The sequence below is a fragment of the Falco punctatus genome, assembly GCF_963210335.1.
Source record: "Falco punctatus genome assembly, chromosome: 2".
NCBI classification, from domain to species: Eukaryota; Metazoa; Chordata; class Aves; order Falconiformes; family Falconidae; genus Falco; species Falco punctatus.
Window position 1 is genome coordinate 91345296 of NC_137581.1, and position 14416 is coordinate 91359711.

The following is a 14416-nucleotide window of genomic DNA, read 5'->3' on the forward strand; positions in this document are numbered from 1 at the left end:
CACGGGCACAAGCAGAGGGAGGGAGATGCTGTGACCAGGAAGGGATGGCTCCACTCCTTTCAAAACAGTATGGAGTAGATAGGCATAATAAGCCTGTTGATTCTTTTGACAACAGTTGGGTTTTTTGGTGGGGTGGTTGTTGCTTATCTTAGTATCTTGTGTAGTCAAATGGTAAACGTTGTGACTCTCAGCCCTAAATCACACCATCCTCAGAATCTCCTCCAAACCATACTCACACATTTCCTAGAGCGCTACCAACCCACACGGTGCTCCCAGTTTGCTGGGAAATGTATGTATGCAAAACAGAGTATGCAGTCAGGTGCTCATTGCCCTGTCAGCCAGGAAACTATGTTCCTTCTTACAGATTTACAAATTTATAAGCAATTTTTTTAAAAAAAAAAGTTAAAAACCAGCAGATAAGAAAACTGATTGGGTAGATCGCTTGGAGAATACCCTTATTTATTATCTCACCAATTAATAGATTTTTTTAGTAATGTGTTAAATTTCTTCTGTTTCAGTTTCTAGCGGAGACAGCCTGCCGTATTGATAGGTGTGTAGGACTAGCTTGTTTTTCAAGTCATAGACTGGTTGTCTTACCTTTTTTAGTTCATAGAGTATTTGTCACCCTACCACAGTGTTTAACAGGATATAAGTTCACTTAATCTGTGACTTGCTCCATTTTTAACACATATTTTCAGGCTCTTCATCACAGCCTTTCTGAAGACTGAAATAGGGTTTCCATCCACGTTGTGTTTTGCTCATAAACTGCTGCCACGAGTTGAGGTTCAGGCCATCTGTCATCAACTTACAGACACAAATGAAAAAAGTCAATGAGATTCAGCAGCTCACTATGTATTTTACTGTCAATGACTAATTATTGCTGTTCATAGAAACACACATCTGCCTGGATTGTTTCAGGGACAGATCTATATTTTTACCCATCATTTGGGTATCTTACATACATCGTAATTGTTACATTGCTATGCTGGGAATAGTAATTGTGGAAGAACTGTGGTATTTGTTAGGTGACCTGATAATGATGGTAAGTACAATTTATTGCATTGATTGAACAGTTGCCATCACAGTAAATATTACAGGGATTTGACTGTGTGACCTGTGCAATGCCTAGCTACTCACCTACCACTGTCCCTTTTAAAATGAGCTGTTTCAATAGTCAGATTATTTTAGTAGAAAGTTCTATGAAGAAAGAATAATCATGTTGCATATGTTTGATCCCTGTTTGATTTAAAATAGTCCCTCTGTATGAAGTATCACAGCTCTTGATGCTTGCCTATTCTGAAGGCATTTCAGACAGAGTAGGTGATCTTGGTTCTTTGGAGCTGTGGAAAGAATAATATCATAAGCAACATGCTAAAATGTGGTGGAGGAGCTGCCTTTATGAATAAATACTAGGAACTGCTGAAGTGCACAATGCTAGCTTGAGGTTCTCTTCCCTTCTGTAGTATTCTAGACAGTCCATCACTATGGTTTGTACGAGGCAATTAACTAGAAAAAAATACAAATAAGATGTTGAAGAATGTCCCTTTGCCCTTAGATTTCCTTCATGGGGAGATGCTGTGAACATCTGAAGAATTATTCAGGACACTACAGTATCTAAAATAGGCTTTTTTGACAGGTGTTGAGGAGAAATGAGATAAGGTTAATCCATACAGCATGTCTCCTTACTGGAGATTGCTCTCTCTGACACATTGCTATTACTCTGGTGCTACAAAGGAAGAATATTTTGCTCTCTCAATATTGATTGCAAGTTAGCTATTATTTTACTGTAACCCACACAAAAACACCAATAAAATATCTTCTCTTCTTGATCCAAATACAGGAGTGATAGTCCAAAAGTGGAATTAGTGGGCAGTACGGTATCCGGCACTCTAGAGAAAGACTCCTCTGAAAGAAGCAATGACATCGGTAAGTTATAGTGCTTTTTATAATTTGTCTGAGAAATCTATGGTGTAAATTTCTGCTTTTTAGTGACTGTTATGATCCAAAAGGCAGATTGAGGATTTGGTGATGAATGTGAGTGCATTTATATCAGATTTTAACTGTAGGATTAAAAGATCATTTCTGCTTTACTTTAAAAAGTTTTATTGGGGTTTTCTGTTTAAATTGTTTTTTTAAAAAAAGGAAATATGGAATAGTGAGCTATTTTGAATAGGAGGGCTTTTGTTATTTCTGTTTAAAAGTCTTGAAGCAAGTGAGAAGGCCAACAATAGTAAGTCATACTTGTTTAACAGATGTAATGTTAGTGCTGCCATATTTTTAATGCTGCAAAAGATTGTGGATTTGGTGCAGTTAGTAATCTTTACACTTTACAATACAAAGGAATAGAGATCCAGTTCAGGCCAATTTTAATAAATTTTACTGCAAACACCAATTAAAAGCAGTCTAAGTTTCTCCTGAAAATAATAATTGCTGAGCCAGTAACACGAACAGTTTCATCAGGAAATCACCTGGAAAGGAGTAACGATAGGTTATTTTTCTGTCTTCTCTCACCCTCCTTCCTTCTCCAGTTGGCAGTGCAGGAGAGATGTTTGCTGGTTAGATGCTGCAGTAAGTGGCACTTGGAAAGCAAGGTGCTCTGACTCTTGTCCCAGGGCTGTAAGCGAAAGCCGCGACAGCCATCTTCTACCTCGACTTAGAAATACGCCAGCAGCAGCTGCTGCTGTCGCTCTCCTCCGCAGTCGCAGCTGTGCCACGAGAGACCTGTTTTTGTAAAAGGCAGAACCAGGGTACCCTGAATGTGAAAGCATTACTACCTTTCACTGGTGGCATTAAATGTTATTTCAGTGTGGTGGTTTCTACCCAGACTGCTTTATTCATAAAACATTTCTGTAAAATAGCATACTTTTAACAGCCAAACCTGCCTTTTCTTCAGTCTAGAAAGCAGAGCTTTAAGTTATAGATGGTTTTTAATTACAGTGTAACAGTAAAATACTAAATTGATTTCACATAGGTTTATGAGCTTTTCAGCATTCGTATGTCTCCTTTTTTTTAACCTTCTGGTGTTGCAGTGGTTTGTGACAGTAACATTCTTCTGGAGAAGCAAGTAGTATTTTTTCCCCAGATTTTCATTTGGGATAAACATGGCCAGCCAGAAGCTTGTGATAAATTGCATGAACATTTTTATTGTAAGAGATTAATATAAATTAATAGTATGGAAATGCAGTCAAATTCTACCATTTAGTGTTTGTTACCCATGTTTAGAAGTTTGCTTCAAAGCGTGTAAGCCTTCGCTTACTTGAAGGAGAAAGCTGTGACTGCAAATAGCATACAGTGGTGTTATGGAAGTAAACTTTTAAAATCTTTGTTCCAGTTCCCTTGGAATCACTATCAGGATAAAAGCTTAGTGTTTTGTGGTTTTTTCTGGTTTTGTGGTTTGTGGTTTTTTTTTTAACAACCTATAAAAGGTTAGGTAAGAAATTTGATCTATAATGATTTTTGTTCACTTCTAGAACTTAGGTGGGGGTCTTTTCTGTTGGTTTTGGGTTGGTGTTTTTTTCAGTGAGGGATAGGATCCAACAAGAGTCCACAAACCAAACCACACATACAACGTGTTTGTTGCAAAGGGTTTAGCTGATGACCTCCTGTTACCACTAACAAGGAGAACATATTGAGCCCAAGGATAAAATAGTGTGAATACTTCAATAAGTATAACTTGATAGGGTCAAACCAGATGGCATTTACAAGGGCAAATCATGTCATTCTAGCCTGTTAGACAACTCATTAAAAGAAAAAAATAAAAAAGTATGATTTTGAAATGAAAGTGAACCAAAATATCATAAATGTTACAAATTTTCAGGAGGCTTTTGACAGCTCATGTAAAAATATTGTTAAAGAAATAAACAGCCTTTTAAGACAGGGTAGAGCAATGAATTAATAAGCCAAAGCAATTCACAGAGGATTTGTGTATTTTACTGCGAGGATGGATTTGGAGTTCAGGACAGTTTATGGGGCAGTATAATTGGAAAGATTTATGATAAATGCGTTGCATTTTTTATTTGTTTACAAAGAGAACAATGGCTTGGAGAAATCTTGTCGCTAAATGCATTATTAGTAAAAATTATGGATAAGCAAGTAGAGTTGTCCAGTGTATTCCAAAACACTGACGGATCAGGCAGTGTGAGTCCAGATAATATTTAACTGTGATATGTGTTACCACTGTTGCCCCAGTGTCATGTACTCTGTGGGGAGGACAGCCTCAGCTTCTCTGAGATTCATTTTTCCAGTCAAAACGGATCTGATTAAATCTACCATTTGATGTCTTTTCAGTAATTCAAATTTGCAGTGAATTAAAGTGGGCCTATGTACAGGGAAGGTGGGGCTTAGCAGTAGCCTTTGAAGGAAATGGAAGTTAAATAGCCTTTGCAGCAGCTTGGGTGTATGACCATTCTGGTTACTGGGCTCCTCTTTATTCCTCCATTAGCCCCACTCCTGGGCACTTAGAGCTCACAGGGAGGACGGGGAAAAAGCAGCAGTTTCAAGTTGCCTTACCCTCTTTCATGCTTATTCCAAATACTGATAGTGAACCATGGACTGAAAATGAGTACTACAGCACTCTCCTGGCTTTTTTGCACTGGTGATGTTAAACTGGATAATGGCTGTCACTTTCTCAGTCCTATAGACAGTCTAAAGCTCTTGTTCTTTCATTCAAAGCAGAGAGGTGTACGAAAGCACTGGAGAGACAGTTTTGGTTATAAAAGCAAACCATACTAAAGCTGGAAGAGGAGAAGTTTTCCATTCTGTGAAACCTTTTTAAGGATTTCTAAGTTGGTTCCTTTATCACAATGAGACCACAACCTTTACAACAAGGGAGGAGAAGGAGGGGGTCCTTCCATATGCCATCTCCCAAGAAACAAATAAGTGATCAGCAACAAGAAAATCAGTAATTCCATTGACAACTGAAAAGCAATATGCAGAGGGGAACTGGGGAATCCAGGTTCAAAACCTGTGTTCTCTCTAGGTCCCCTATTCTAGATCAGTGTGTTAAACATTGCTTATTTCAGAAACAGCAGTTTTCTGTTCCACCAGTGGATCAGTGTTGTCTAACCAGATAACCTCACACCTTTAAAAACATTCTCACCCAACTTTACCGATCAGGAAAGTCACAAATGATTGGAGCAATGCTAAGGTGATATGTGATACTGTACATAACATTCTGCCAGTTGCATATATAACGAGTCCTTTTTATGTAGATGTTAGTGCATGGCTTGATTTGATTAGCATGTTCTGCAGAGTTTTGACTTGACATTTAAATTTCTTGATGATAATACAGCACTGATTACAAGTCTGCAATCTGTACTGACAAGAGCAACATCACTGCTGAATGTAGATATAATGGCAGCTATTATTACTGTTGTTCATGCCTTTGCTTCTTTCCACAACCCTTACAAAAAAACCTGGAAAACTAGCCTTCAGAATATATTAAGAGGAAACATTCCCCATTCCTCCTCACTTCTTCTTTTGTTTTCTTTTTCCCTGTTTTCAGTGATGCCTTTCCTTTCCTTTCCACACATCTTTCATCCAACTTTTGCTATTTACATCTCTTTGCCATGGGTAACTCTTCTTCATTCCATGAGGGTAAGGCTTTTTTTTTTTCCCCCATTTCTTTTCTGTCCTGTCTTTGCTTTAGTTGACAATGCATAACAAACAAATAAAGTATTTTGTAGAACACCTAATGTATACATGGCTAATACAATTATTTTTTAATTAAAAGTTCAAATTGAGTGTACTGTGACAGAAAATCTTGCACCATAGCACTGAAACAAGAAATTGTTATATTTTATTTTATTGTACTATAAGATGTTTAGGGACATAAGTGACATGTACGGTTTGTATGTGGTGTTTGTCAGTGCTGTGGTTTCCTTAACCTGTTCTTACAGACAGATGGTATCATTGCAAAGTTTAATGCATATATTTCATTGTAATGTCCTTACAGGTTATAAACCAAAAATACTTAGCAACGTGCTAGGATGGTCCTCTAGTCTTAAAGAGGAAAAAAAACCCAATAAAACAAAACAAAATGAAATTTGAAGCACGCTCACTGGCTTTCAGTGGAAAGTGTGTGGTCGTATCACCCAAGACATTGTCTCCAGTATTGCTGTGGTTAAATCTGTTGTAAAGTCTCATGTACTAATAATTGTTCTGGATTGGCCGTGGCTTTTTAGGCTTAGTTAGAAATGCTTCTAAAGCAGCATAAGCTATACTGAAAGTAAGCCCTGTTCTACAAGCAGAAGAGTAGTTGTTATGTAGAATTACATTGATTTCACCAGCTTAAATTCATGCGTTATTGCAAAACTTAACTTTTTTTTTTTTAGGTTACGTGTTTCTTTTTAATTTCACAAAGAACTGTTATATCTGAGGGCCAGTGCAATGACAGAAACATATAGCACATGTAATATCTTACTGAATCAAAACCTAATGCTTCCAGAAAATTACTAAATTAGTCTAATTATTGGTATTGAGTTAGTTTTGCAAGTCAGGATTAATCCTAAATTACACACTTTGGAATCCTGTAGTCCTGAAACAGGTCTCGTCTATCCAACAAAGGCTTGCTTTGAAATTGTGTAACACTAGAAATCATACAGATTTAAGCTAAGTGATTTAAAGAATAAGCCACAAAGAAGTAAAAATAATATATCTACTGTGGAAATGCACAGTTAATCCACACAAGAAGCAGTTTCTTTGCTTTGCAAAAAGACTGAGCTACACAGGCACTTTCCACACAGAGCCAAGCAGAGACATCTTTCCAATATTTTTCCTGGCTCTTTACACATTCTGCATAGTATTTATGAAAGTAGTTAATAATCATCAGTGCTAACGTAAGACACATACGCCTTCATTGACTTCTGCTGAAATATATAGTGTTGGTGTGAATTTTCTTGAATCTCTTGATTCCTTGAAAGCTGGTTAACATGAGTCCATTTTTCAGATTTCTTCAGATGTTAATTTTCAGAGCATTTGCTGATCGATCATGGAGTACTGGCCAAACCCACGTTATTAGCTGCACTCTTTTTCTGTTCCTCCCTCAAGGCTGTTGCTAACTTGCCTGGAAGGGTAGTTTAAAATACCCTACTTGAAAATATCTAATAAACAAACAAACAAAAAATCTTCAGTATGTTCATGTTTCCTTGAGCTGTATTTGCATTTTTTCTAGAGCTGTAGCATGCTCAAATTTGTTAGGAGGTGATCGCTGTGCCTCTGACTGGAAGAAAAAGTGATCTAATAAGATTTGGCCCACACTAAGGAAAAAGATGTAGAATATTTCCAGTAAAAGGTTGTAGAATGGAGCAGGTTTGTCTTTAAATCACAGGCTGTCATACTGTGAGACTTTATAATTATTTTGCCTGAAGACAGAGTAAAAGTTGGAAAAAAGAAAATACTGGTAAATATAAGGGTTGGAGGACAAAATGTGACTCATATAATGAAGGCCACAATCTGCTTAAACCAATTCTTTCTTTCTGTGCTGCTATTCATGCTCACTTTATTAGAACAAATCAAAGGAGCAAAATTGCCCAACTGGGTTAAGTTATAGTATTTATGTCAGTGAATCAAAATCGCCCATAAACATAGTTGTGAATTGTAAATATTGTAATCAGAGATATGTTAATGTGCCATTACATAATTAGGTCTCTTGCCCTGGAGGGTCCAGAAAAAAGCAGTAAACCAGAAATTTAAATCATTCTCCATATGTATCAAGTTGAGGTGCCTGAAAACAGCATATCCATTTCTTCTAGCTCAGTTTTCTTGACCTTTCAGTTCTTTCTTGGCATCTTCTGAATCGTTAAAAATAAAATCCTTATGAGGGCACTGGCAAGTGGTTTGCAAAGCTCATTAAGGCAGCTTTCTATATTCAGCTATTAAAAGAGATAAAAGTCAGGACTGAAATGGGAACAGATAATTATATTCTTGAGGAAAGGTAGCTGTCTAGTGACTGTCCTGGGAAGCCAGATAAGCTGTTTCCCTCCAAAGCAAAGAACCACGCAGACAAACCTCTTCAGCACATCACTGTTACACTCCTGAACACAGTAACCCTGCATGCAGCCAGCGAGCTCCCCAGCTAAAAGCGAATTACCCAGATCTTAAAAAAAGGGTCTGCAGTTCATTATGTAGCATAATGAATAATTCAGTGGCCCTGACCCTGGCTGGGAGCACGGCTGTATTCCTTGAAGGGTATGATGCTGTTCAGCACAGAGGGACTAGCAGAATCTCGGTGCTCGAAGTAGTTAAAATAATTGTGGTCTTCTGAAAATTCCCAGTAATATTCAAGTTAATGTTTGAGTTGTTCTTTAAGTAGTGCTATATATTGAATGGACATCAATGCAGAAGATTTTGTCTGCAGTATCTCTGTCTCACTTCATAGCTTACAGAATTATTGTATTTAAAAACAGTATAGATAGCATTTCACAAGTCTGTTGTCAATCTTTTAAATGCGTTAAAGATGATTATGAAATGAAATCTACCTCTGTGGCTTTTGTGACTTTATCTTCTTCAGATTAATTGAACGCCACCTTTGCCTCATTTCTTCCAGCCCTGCTGTATTGCTGTTCTATGAAACCTCACAGTTTGAATGTGTTGATTCTGTTACCCATCACTTGCCATTTTGGTTTTCTCAAGGTGAAACCTGTCTGCTAATTCAAAAAACTTTACATCTTCATTATGTATAAATGACTTTGCCCAAAGACTAAAAATTCTAAACGTAAGATAACATTAAGGCCTAGCCACATTTTATGCCAGAATAGTAAATTCAGGGGGAGAAAGGGGTAAGGAAGGAAGTATAACCATTTAACAGCTTCTTGCTGGGTTTTTTTTGGCGGTGGGAGGGATCAAAGGTTACTTTCCAGGAAGGTACAAGTCTAATGAGCTGAGAGCTTTTTCCTTAAATAGTTGTTTTCCTGAATCTGGGCGTTTTTTTAAAAAAAACAGCATCATCATGCTTTAAATAACCACATTTCCAAATGAACATAGCAATGGGGGAAAATACCCTATTCTTAACTGGCTTGGAAGGATACCAGAGAATAATTATTGCACAGCTGACATTTTTCATATTAATTATGTTTGCTCAGTAAGCCAGACATTGTGTGTACTACACTAGTGTATTAAAATTACTCTGATGTCTTTCTTCCCGTCTCATGAATTACTTCATGAATTACCTGCTTGATCAGTGAGACAGTAATAATGATGAATGCATGTCCTTATTTGTAGAACAAGTGTCAACTATTTTTTAGTTAGGGAGTGGCACTGTTAACTGATGGGTGCCCTCTATGTTCTATGTGTTCAATACAACCTTCCTTACTGTTTGTTATTACTAGACATAGAGAAAGCTAGACCAGTACAGAGTTCAGGTCTGTTGGATGCTGATGCTGCTTTACTGGCAACTAACGTGGCTGTGAATACAGTAGACTGGACTTTATTTCTGGTGACATTCCATTTGGGCCAGCTCAGGAAGGTTTTACATTTTGCTTAGTATGTGGATTTAAGCTCCCAACTTCTGATAGCAACAGAAATACAAACTGAAATAAAATCTCTGCATTTAATTACTTCGATGAGTCACACCAATATAACTTTGCTTTCCACCAGCAAAAAATAATCAAATAACCAGTATGAGAGTATGAGTGAATTCATTACTAAATCTACAGTATAGATGACAGTAAGGCAGAGGTGTCTTGACTGGTTCAGTTCTGCATTTTACTAGTTACCAGTTTACTAGATGGGAGTTCTCCTGAATGAATCCGTCATAGGTGGTGACCATGAAAGGTGGTGATAGCCTTAGATGCTGAGCAGATTTGGGAGCAAGAACCACATCTAAATAAGGAGAATAAATGGGGAGATAAAGGACATATGGAAGTTTTTAGCATTGTATCAAGAGATGACCCTTACACTTAAATAGAATTTAATTTATAGTATCAGCTGAATGGCTGTGATTTCACTAGTTTGGCAGCAGATTCTACCTGTGGAGCCTTTCCAACTTCTGCTCTGCTTTTTTTTTTTAAATTCAGTGCAGGTATAAGCTGAGTTATTTTTTCTAGCTATCAGAAATGCATTCAGAAGTGGAAAAAATGGAGGATTCTTGGTATTTCTTGATAACAGAAGCTTTGCACAGAAATGTTTATCTTTCACAGTACTCATAGAATGTGTGGAGCAGCTTTTATCTGCAAGTGCTCATGGGTCTCAAGGGCACAAATTCATACACTCTCCTTTTATCCATACATTTTACAATTTAAACATGAATATTTGATTATTCTGATCAAACTCTTGATAGAAAATAGAACTCTAGGTAATTATTAGTTTATTTAAGCCAAAGAAAAACACTGAATTAATGCCTTCACTATTTTTTTCGTTGTTTTCTATAGTAGCATAGATACTTACTTTTTCTAAGAACAGAGGAAGGGACAGTGACGCTTGCCATAGAAGCAGCACACAGAGAGAGGAAAGTCATGCTCTGGATCCTTCCTAGGCTGCAAGATAACTTCAGCCCATTTGCTTCCCTCCGAAGCAGGAGTCTGCTCTTCCTCTCAGTTTTAGCAACTTGTACCAGTCCTCTGGTACTGATACTGATCCTTTCTTCAGCACAGGTATCTGTGGCTGGGCACGTGCTGTGGGAAAATAAGCTGGATTAAACTAGCTCAGGAAAAAAAAGAGTAAAAACAGGTGGGAAAGAGTGGCTGGGACAAATGGAAGCATTGCTTTGGTCTCCATTTGTACTCATGTATGTGAGCCTTACATGTTTATAGATGAGTGCATATTTTTCATGTCAATACATTCCTGCTGTGCAACTGAACACAGTAACACAGTGGTGAAAATTAAGGCAATGTATTAAAATACATCAGTGATTCGCTGTGTCATCTTAAGGAAGTCATTCACCTGTCTCACGTGTCAGCTTCAAAATGGATATTACTGGAAACTAGCTCTTACATTTCCTTCCTCCCCCCAATAAATTAATTTTTACTTACATTTCTCCTCTCCTGAAACCCTGAAGTTCTGTAGGACTCCAGACAGGTTTTGTGCAGTCTGCTAATGTTAACTCCTTTTTACTTCAAAAGCACTGTGGCCTCACCTGATGTGTTGGGTACAGTTGAGGCTTTGGATTGCCAAATTCCCATTGACAGACCGGGAGACCTACCTTTGCACGTAGGTTGCAACAGTCAAGAAAAAAGCAATGAGAGAAATACCTGGTAGAGGACAGTGGGGTCACTGGTTACATACAGGAAGAGTTGCTGCAAAAATAGTCGTATTTGGAGTTGAATAACATTAGACTATTTCAGGGCTATTGAAAGAGGTCTCTTTTTTTCCTTCTTTTTTTCTGTCTCCCAGAGATGGAAGAATATTGCTGAATAAGGAGTGTCTGATCCCATTTACTTCCTAGCTGCCAATTCATAAGTACTTGAAATTAGTTTAAGTGTCCTTCAGTGCATATAGTTTATTGCACAGGCCAGTTAATTCATTTGTTTTTCCATTGTCTTAATTTGTATGATGGTTGCAATATGGCAACAAGGCTGGATCTTCAGAGATTCATTGTTCTGTAACAATTCTGGAAATTAAGTGCCCAGTATATATAACTATTAACTTAAAATCTATTTCTTCCTACATGTGTGCAGTGAAAAATAGTCTCTGATTAATGAATATCATTCCAGTATTTGATTTACGTCTGAAAGTAGTTTTACAGCATTTTGATTTATTTGGTCTAAAGTACCTCTTGTATGTTTCCTGACTCGTTTCTGCTTAACACATGCAGTAGGGCATTTTGAAGGGAGGTGAGTGAAACTGATAACCCATAAAAATAGATGAATGTTGTTAAGCCATTTGATTCAGGCATGTAATCACGAGCTGTGGTATTCCTTCAGCCTTCACATCATTCTTTCACGTAAACATGCTACCACGTGGCTAGATTCAGTAAACACTTCCCCAAGAACATTTTACTCACCATGAAGACAGTCAATACTGCATTTGAGCAGACCTGTTTTTCCTGGGCTCTGTAAAGCTTCAGGGGCCTGTTGGAGTTTTTACTGACCATAACCTCCAGGCTACTGGAGGGAAATATTCCTCTCACCTATAGCTCCTGGAAACTATGCTGCCTCCAGCTGCAGGTGTCCAGGAACCTGCAGACCACTTCCAGCTCGATCATTCGTTCTGTGCTCCCCTAAGGAATTGCTGCAGATGCAATGCTGAGAGTACAGTTCCTGAGGCAATGCATGCACTGTCTTACACCTCCAGTTATCCAGGGAGAAAAAGTTACTAACCCCTTGAACAGCAAAATGGAAATTCTGAAACTGTTTACTCCATGCTGTAGGACCCATGTTGTCATTTAGCTTTCGCTATGCTGAAAACAAAGCCAAAGGCTCCTCTACATGTTCCTCCTCTGCTTTATTGTGTTTGAGATGGAAGGGTAATTGTACTTGGCAAGGGTGACTGGATTACAGCTGCCTTTGACTTCCAGGGCCTTTACCTGTCACGGTGGCTAAACATGTGCAGAACACTGTGATACAGTGGGGAAAATGGGATTTGATTTCTTTCAAATTAGAAAAAAAAATGTGATTCTTTCCCTTCGAGGACAATTGCAAGAAAATCAAATCAATTCTATTTTATTTTTAAGACTTGGAAGGTTTTGACTCTGTAATACCAATCGCTGAGAAGCTTAATCATCCAACCACAACCAGACCAAAAGCTACTGGCAGGCGACCACCCTCGCAGTCTCTTACGTCTGTAAGTTAATTTTCTTTTAAAGATACTTTTTTCTCATTTTTTCCTCCCTCCTATTTGTGTTCCCTGGTGTTTTTACTACATTTGCACAGGCATTCCTTCACACGTACAGTGAGGCAGAGAGATGCAGCTCCAGAATATTAGTGTCAAAAGGCTGCCAGTGTTTTGAATATTGATGTTTAAAACATTACCTCTCTTACAAGATCTGTACCTCTTTATTGGTTGCTGCCAATTATTCCTGGCCAGCCATGTCTGAGCCCAGAAGAATCCTTTATAAAAATCTGTGGAATAAACTAGTTTGCTCTAAGTATTAAGGATTTTGAAAGTGTTTCCCAAAAGAAGCATTTCTCTTGGTTTCTTTAGGACATGTATGAGATTTTGAGGACAAACAGACTATTTCAGCCTTCAACAGCTCATGTGTTTCTTCTCATTAAGTTCACAATTGTAAACATAAGCATGATGTAAATTTCTCTCTAATATGTATCTTTAGACAAGTTGGTCTCATAAACCATACTGTGGAAGCCACTGCTCAGTTTTTCAGGGGGTTGGCGTTTGTTCATTTCCATGCTATTTTGCATTCTGGAATATCAAAATGAGAGCAACCACTGATGGTTACCCATGTTCGTGTTGCTGAAGAAAAACAAAGTGGAGGAAAACAAAAAGGATTATCATGAAACTAATAGAACACAAAAAAGAAACCTTTCAAAATTGGCTATGTACATAAATACTGAAATACAGACGACAGTGAGGTTTTTCTTCCTCTGTCAAATCTATGGGGAAAGGAACAAGGAGTGGGAAGAACCTTCCCTGTTTGCACCTTTACAAAGAGGCCGTGCACAAGGCAGCCCTGCAAGTGCCAGCAGTGTGCACAGCCAGCAGCATGCGCCCTCTGAAGAGCAGCAAAGTGAGACCTGCACTGACCATGGCAGAGCTGCCCAGGTGGCAGAGCTGGCATCCCCACAGCACGGTGCTCAGCATCCTGGCCAAATAAGGTGCAGCTCTTCTTGCAGACAGGAGGGTGCTTTCATATTTTATGATATAATGTGATGTAAAGGTGTAAATTAATGTTGAATTTAACAGCAAGTATACGAGTATTCATCAAGTATGTCTCATTTTATGAAAGCCTTGAAAATAAGATCTAAAAAACAGGGGATGGGAGGAGCAAGAGTCCTCATTTTAAGTGTTGTCACTTTGAAAATGATAACTAAAAAAAGGTAATCAAATAAATGTTTTTCTTCTTCCTTTGTTAAATTCTTGTACAGTGAAAATACCTGCTTTTTTTTTCCCCTCTCTTGTGGTGTGTGTGTTTGTCTTGAAAGTCATCCCTTTCAAGTCCCGATTTCTTTGACTCACCAAGCCCTGAAGATGAGAAGGAGGAACATGTTTCCCTTGCTCACAAAACTATTGATGTGTCAAGGAAATCAAGAACTGTTACAATATCACAAGTAAGTTAATTGGAATGCCTCTGCTTAACCTTATCATGTGCATCTTCATTTTTTCAAACAGTATTCAAATATTTATTTTTAAAATTGAATTCAACAGTCACCTGGTAACTAGCCCTTTTAAAGCTTAAAATGGTAAGGGTTTCTAAACATTTTTCACTGTTTGAAATCCAAGTCTAAGGTGAATTGCACCATTAAAATGTCTCCATAACCATAATGTGAAAAACCATACTGTTCTTCTAGTGTAAATACTTTTCACA

General features: G+C 37.9%; 1 protein-coding gene and 1 long non-coding RNA gene across 7 annotated transcripts in view; one reads left to right on the forward strand and one right to left on the reverse strand.

The window, feature by feature from the left end:
- Nucleotides 1–14416, forward strand: part of SH3KBP1 (SH3 domain containing kinase binding protein 1) — a 232590-nt gene that overhangs the window by 210695 nt on the left and 7479 nt on the right. For all 6 annotated transcript variants that reach the window (XM_080377614.1, XM_080377613.1, XM_080377615.1 and 3 more), the window contains 3 exons: nt 1841–1926; nt 12608–12717; nt 14034–14159. In XM_080377614.1, coding sequence (XP_080233740.1) covers nt 1841–1926; nt 12608–12717; nt 14034–14159 — 322 coding nt within the window. The remainder of the gene's footprint in view (nt 1–1840; nt 1927–12607; nt 12718–14033; nt 14160–14416) is intronic.
- On the reverse strand, nt 443–12600 carry LOC308059763. The gene is made up of 2 exons (XR_013926393.1): nt 2469–12600; nt 443–1340 (listed from the first exon to the last, which is right to left on the reverse strand). It is a non-coding gene; the product is annotated as an uncharacterized lncRNA (long non-coding RNA).